This window comes from Apium graveolens, chromosome 3 (assembly GCF_009905375.1).
Source record: "Apium graveolens cultivar Ventura chromosome 3, ASM990537v1, whole genome shotgun sequence".
NCBI classification, from domain to species: Eukaryota; Viridiplantae; Streptophyta; class Magnoliopsida; order Apiales; family Apiaceae; genus Apium; species Apium graveolens.
The window spans coordinates 161,069,253-161,076,027 of NC_133649.1; the positions used below are offsets into that span (position 1 = coordinate 161,069,253).

General features: G+C 32.2%; 1 protein-coding gene across 1 annotated transcript; it reads right to left on the reverse strand.

Annotated features, from left to right (window-relative positions):
- Positions 1–4,810: 4,810 nt before the first annotated feature.
- Positions 4,811–5,164, reverse strand: LOC141714691 (uncharacterized). Its single transcript, XM_074518195.1, has one exon. It carries the CDS (start codon positions 5,162–5,164, stop codon positions 4,811–4,813), a length of 354 nt encoding a protein of 117 aa, XP_074374296.1.
- Between the last annotated feature and the right edge of the window lie 1,611 nt (positions 5,165–6,775).

The window sequence follows — 6,775 nt, forward strand, 5'->3', positions numbered from 1 at the left end:
GCTATTTGCACAATTTGTATTATTCAAACTTAAAGTACATATCTTGTATTGTCAAAATCAGGTATATAAATTATATTTTACTATATTTTTTATTATTTATCACTTGTATTTTGTGTGTATTGCACGTATGTACACAAGTTCAGATCTTTCCAACAAATATTCTTTTGATTTATTTTTGGCTGAAATCTATACTCTTTATTAATAAACCATGTATAATTCGGTGCTAAAAATATTAAAGTACCAAATTTTGGTACAAGTTGACTTCTATTCTCTATAAACTTTGTTTTTAATATAAATCGACTTCTATTCTTTGTAAATTTTATTTTCTTTTTAGCTAGTATTCATCCAATCGTCTATATACTTCATAAAAAAATATTTTTTTTAAGATTTATAAATTATAATAAAAATTTATTAAGTTACGTTAAATTAAGTAAAATAACTTATATTTATTTTTAATTTTAGAAAAACCACAAACTACTAGGTAAACTACTAACACGAATTGACTTATATACTCGGTAAACTTTATTTATTTATAAATTATATTAAAAATTTATTAAGTTATGTTAAATTAAGTAAAATAACATATATAAATTTTTATTTTGAAAAACTACTAAATACAAAGTAAACTATTAACACAAATTGACTTTTATATTCTGTAAACTTTATTTTCTATAGCATAATTTTAAAAATAATTAAGTAATAGCAAATGACTTTAGTAACATTTATTAACTTTTAAACTCAAAATTATTGATTTAACGATCGTATTTGTTACTGTCCATCACAACGTTTATTTACTTTAAATTAAAAAATGTATTTTAACAATAACAGATTTATGGGCTGTATTTAGATTATATTAAGTAATATTAAATTAAGTTTAATAACATCTATTTACTTTTAATTTGTAAATTAATTTTTATCGATAATTAAGTAATATTAAATAAACTATATTGAAAAGGTTAATTATAAGATAATCATCAAATTATATTAATTAATATTAAATTATCTAAAGAATAGATATTTGGTTCATAAGATAGAGATATAATTCGTTTCACAAAAATAAAACTAATATGTTAGATTTCTATATCAAGTAAAACAATGCAAAACTAGAATTATTGTGAAAAATTTCATAACTGATTCGATTCCTTTTAACCACATAACTATTTTTTGCAAGTAACAATTTAATATTTGATATTAATATATTAATTTTAATTCGTGTTCCGCACGGATTATGAATAATTCTCTACAAATATTAATTCAATTTTTTTAGTCTCGGGGTCGTGTTTCGCAGAGGTTATCAACTATCTGTATTAATAAGCGTCCCAAATCTTGGTACTCACTAAAAAATTATACAACTATTTTTTAAATTTTATGTAATAAAATCTCAACTGACAAAAATTAACTTCTACTCTCTGTAAATTTTATTTTCCTTCAATTTTTATTTGTTGTTTTACATCCAAGCGTCGGTTTACTTTAAAATAATCGTATTAGTAAGTTAACATGTCAAATTTATATAAGTAGGTAATTAGGTGCATGCATATTTAGAACTATACGGTAAAATTTTAGAGTTACACCTAACTTCGATTTTTTACTACATATTTTAACAATATTTTATATATTATATTTAAATCTGTATTTTGCACGGATTATGAATTTTAATTTTATGCAAATAATAATGTGATACTATTATTTTTAATTTTGGGGCCGGGTTTAACACGGTTACTAACTAGTTAATATCAATGCGACTTCATGTTAATGGGATATATATAGTGGTTGTTTGGCGGTCTTGAATTTTGGCTTAAACAGGCTTAATACTCTAATAATTTTTGTGAGCTGTTTGGCAAACATAGTTGAAGGTGCTTACCGGGACATATATGATCAAAAGGTCAGACGTACTTTTTCTCATTTTACAACCCTTTACCAAATGTTATGATTACTACTGTACCTTTTTATTCTATTAGTATATTAAAATTTTGAATTTTAAATTTTTTATCTTTGTAATTATATATTGACATATTAAAAATTTTATATTAAGATTTATATGTTATTATTATTTTTAATAATAATAATTATTTTATGGGCTACATATAAATATATCAATTATATTTGCTATTTATTATATTGGGTTAAATTATGTGATCAAATAAGAAACCCAATTAGATTTTAATTTATTGTATGGACCTAATAAGTGGATACCTAATACCAGACCCAATTAAATTATAATGAGAGATTTAATTAGGTGGTATATAAAAAGGGTTATAGTCCCCAATATATCAAGTACGCGTAACGGCTTATATTCTACCCATCAGAGAGAGCCATTGAGAAACCCTAAGGAGTATTTGGTTGAGAAAGACAATAATCAAGGACACTATACAGATTCAGATACCGTTACGATTATCGCCTTATGGATTCAGGTACGCTTCCGCCTTCGATTTAATCTCGATAATTAAATATGATGACTACGGTCCTTGTCTCTATTTTAGAGAATTATGTGTTTATAGAATTATTAAATTCCATCAATGCCTTGCCTTGAATCCTTTAGCGACTAGACGAGCCTTATATCTTTCGATGTTACCACTCGAATCCCTTTTGGTTTTAAATACCCATTTGCAACCAACAGGTTTTGAGCCTTTAGGCAACTCGACAAGATCCCAAACGTCATTGTCTTTCATAGATTGCATCTCTTCATTCATGGCATCAATCCAATTTTGAGAGTTAGGACTCTGCATGGTTTGTTGAAGATTTATAGGACATCTTCCCCAATGCCAACTCCATCTTCATGTTCTTGTAGAAAAACAACATAATCATCTGGAATTGCGCTCTTTCGCTCTCTAGTGGATCTCCTTAGTGGCACTTCTTATGATTCATGAGGTTGTTGAGTTTGCTCAATTGGTTCCTCATAGGGAATTTCAGTGTTGTCTTGAACCGGAGGGCCTTGAACAATGATAGGTATCATAATCTGATCATTGCTCTCGGCAAGTCACAAATAGGATCATGACTATCTTCTTCAAAGACAATACTTTTACCTATATCTTCCCTCCCAAAATCAACATCCTCAAAAAAATCTTGCATTATCAGTCTCGAAGAAGGATCTAGTAGCGGGATCATAAAATTTAAATCCGCGAGTACGTTTCGGATACCCAACAAAATAGCAACTAACCGTCCTAGAGTCCAGTTTCTTTTCATTCGGCCTATATGGCCTTGCCTCAGCTGGACAACCCCAAACATGTAAATGCTTAATACTAAGTGTTTTCTTAGTCCAAAGTTTGTAAGGATTTTCGGTCACTGCTTTAGTTGGAACCCGGTTAAGAATATAAATTGCAATCTTTAGTGCATCTCCCCAAAGTGATTCAGGCAAGAAAGAATGACTTATCATACTTCTCACCATATCTTTAAGAGTACGGTTTCGCCTCTCAGCAACACCATTCATATTTGGTTTTCCTGGCATAGTGTACTGAGGGACAATTCCACACTCCTTTAGGAAGTTAGCAAAGGGTCCTGGACGTTGCTCACCTGATCCATCATATCTACCGTAGTATTCACCACCACGATCAGATCTGACAGCTTTAATGCTACTGTTTAGTTGAAGTTCAACTTCAGCTTTATACTCTTTAAACACGTCCAAAGCTTGTGACTTCTCATGTATCAAGTATAGGTAACCATACCTAGAGTAATCATCTATGAACATGACAAAATACTGTTGACCGTTCCAAGAGGCCGTAGGGAATGGTCCACATATATCGGTATGAATCAGTTCCAAGACACTCGTAGCTCTATTGGCACCTAATTTCTCGAGTTTGTTTGTTTTCCCTTAATACATTCTACACAGACTTGAAAGTCGCTTAAATCTAAGGGATCAAGAAAAATCTTATCATTCACAAGCCTCTGAATTCTCTGTTTAGAGATATGATCTAATTGCTTGTGCCACAACATAGCAGAATCCTCAGTTAACTTACACTTTGTACCTCTTGCACTTGAGTGCAAAATTTCATTATTAAAAGCTACAGTATCAAGCATATAAAGATTATCAATCAAAGAACCAGTGGCAACCATATTTGAATTTAAAGAGAAACACACTTTATTATTTCCAAAAGAACAAGTGTAGCCATATTTGTCCAAACAGGAAATAGAAATAAGATTCCGTCTAAAAGACGGTGCAACAAATGTCTCAAATAAATCCAAATAAATATCAGTTTTTAATAACAATCTAAATGTTCCAACAGCTTCAACTGAAACTTTATTGCCGTTGCCCACATAGATGAATCTTTCGGCATCAATTGGCGGTCGGCTCCACAGGCAACCCTGCATAGATACACTTATGTGAGTAGTAGCACCAGAGTCTACCCACCAAGTATCCTTAGGTACAGAAGCCAAATTAACTTCAGAACAAACAAAGACAGAAGTCTTACCCTTCTTCACACGCTAAGCAGCATATTTGGAACACTCTTTCTTCATGTGTTCAGCCTTTTTACAAAAGTAGCAGGTTGTTCCTTATTCTGCTTCTCTTGCAACTGATGCTTGGGTTTTCCACTTGTAATATCCTTACCTCTCTTTCTCTTCTTATCATGAGAGCTTGATGCCAAGTGAGCACTCTCAGTCTTCTCTCGCAAAACCCTCTCTTCCTCTTGCACACAGTGTGAAATGAGCTCATTAAGAGTCCATTTTTCCTTTTGAGTATTATAACTCACCACAAAGTGTCTGAACTGAGGAGGCAGAGAAATAAGAACCAAGTGAACAAGTAACTCATCCGAAAGTTCTAACTTGAGTTCCTTGAGTTTGCCAGCAAGATTAGACATCCCAATGATGTACTCCCTTATGTTCCCTTTCCTTTATACTTCATGGTCACGAGTTTTGACAGAAGATTACTCATTTTCGCTTTCTCATTCTTAGCAAAATATTTCTCAATCTCGGAGAGGAAATTCTTGGCACTTGTGCTCTCAGCAATAGAGCCCCGAAAGCCAGTTGGAATCGTTCGCTTCATGATCGCCAGACACATGCGATTAGAGCGTTCCCATTTCTCAATTTGATCCGTCTTGGGATCATCCGTAGTGGGAACTGGTTGCTCTTTCCTTAGCGCAAGGTCGAGATCCATACACCCAAGAACGATCTCAACATTCTCTTTCCACGTGACATAGTTTGTCCCATTCAACATTGGAATCATGCTCATGATCGGAGGCAGAATTAACAGAAGCAGTAACTGTAATAGAAAATAAATATACGACAAATGCTCAAAACTAGTATATATAATAATTGTCATAAATTTTAAATGTTGGCAACACCATCACAAGATACCTAGCGCAACATTAAATTTTAGTCTTTGGACAGAAAATTTAATTTACAATTGGTACTCTCCATGCAATGATCAAGTATTAGCAATTAATTTATGTCAAATAATAGGCCTTTCTTTGGACCGACTAATTATTCACATGAAAACCTTAATATTGCTACACACTTATTATCACAAGAATATTTTAATTTTGGCCAAATATTACCTTCCTTTGGGCCGATAAAATTTGCATAAAATTAAATATTCTATCGTCGTAATAATAATTTTAAATTAATTAATCTACACAAAAGAGGTCACTTTGGCGACATATTGCTTCAATCAAATAATATAAAAAATATTTGACCACCTAAATAAAAAGGTTAATAATAATTTTCCAATAATAAATATAATTCACAAGTATAATCTATTATTTATTCTACATACTACTAACAGAATTATGTACACGCTTGGTCATCGTCCTATTGTACATCTAAATTGATGTGACTAATCAGAGAACAATATAATCTTATTATAAATTAAACTCGACAATATAAGTATCAAAAAAATTAGAAAATAAGTCTCTGACACACTGAATCACAAGAAGTGCCACTAAGGAGATCCACTAGAGAGCGAAAGAGCGCAATTCCAGATGATTATGTTGTTTTTCTACAAGAACATGAAGATGGAGTTAGCATTGGGGAAGATGTCCTGTAAATCTTCAACAAGCCATGCAGAGTCCTAACTCTCAAAAGTGGATTGATGCCATGAATGAAGAGATGCAATCTATGAAAGACAATGACGTTTGGGATCTTGTCGAGTTGCCTAAAGGCTCAAAACCTATTGGTTGCAAATGGATATTTAAAACCAAAAGGGATTCGAGTGGTAACATCGAAACATATAAGGCTCGTCTAGTCGCTAAAGGATTCACTCAAAAGAAAGGTATCGACTACAATGAGACTTTCTCTCCAGGTTTCCACGAAAGACTCATTTAGAATTTTTATGGCACTTGTGACTCATTATGATCTAGAGCTATATCAGATGGATGATAAGGCGTTTCTCAATGGAAACATTGGCTAGATAATTTATATGGTGCAGCCATAAAACTTTGTCATTGGAGATCCAAAGACTATGGTTTGCAAATTAAAGAAGTCCACCTATGGTCTCAGGCAGGCTTCTCGTGAATGGTATCACAAATTTCATCATGTAATCACATCATATGGTTTCGAAGTGAACTTGGTGGAACATTGTGTATATCACAAGTTCAGTGGGAGCAAATTTATCTTTCTTCTCTTATACGTTGATGACATCTTACTTGCTACTAATGATATAGGCTTATTGCACGATACCAAGAAATTTCTCACTAATCAATTTGAGATGAAGGATCTTGGCAACGCCTCTTTTGTATTAGGAATTCAGATACATAGAGATCGCTCTCGAGGTATTCTTGGATTGTCACAAAAGAGCTATATCGAAAAGATCCTGGAAAGGTATGGCATGAAAGATTGTACACCA

Coding starts and splice junctions, on each gene's coding strand:
- LOC141714691 (XM_074518195.1), bottom strand. CDS start 5,164: ATGAGCATGATTCCAATGTTGAATGGGACAAACTATGTCACGTGGAAA.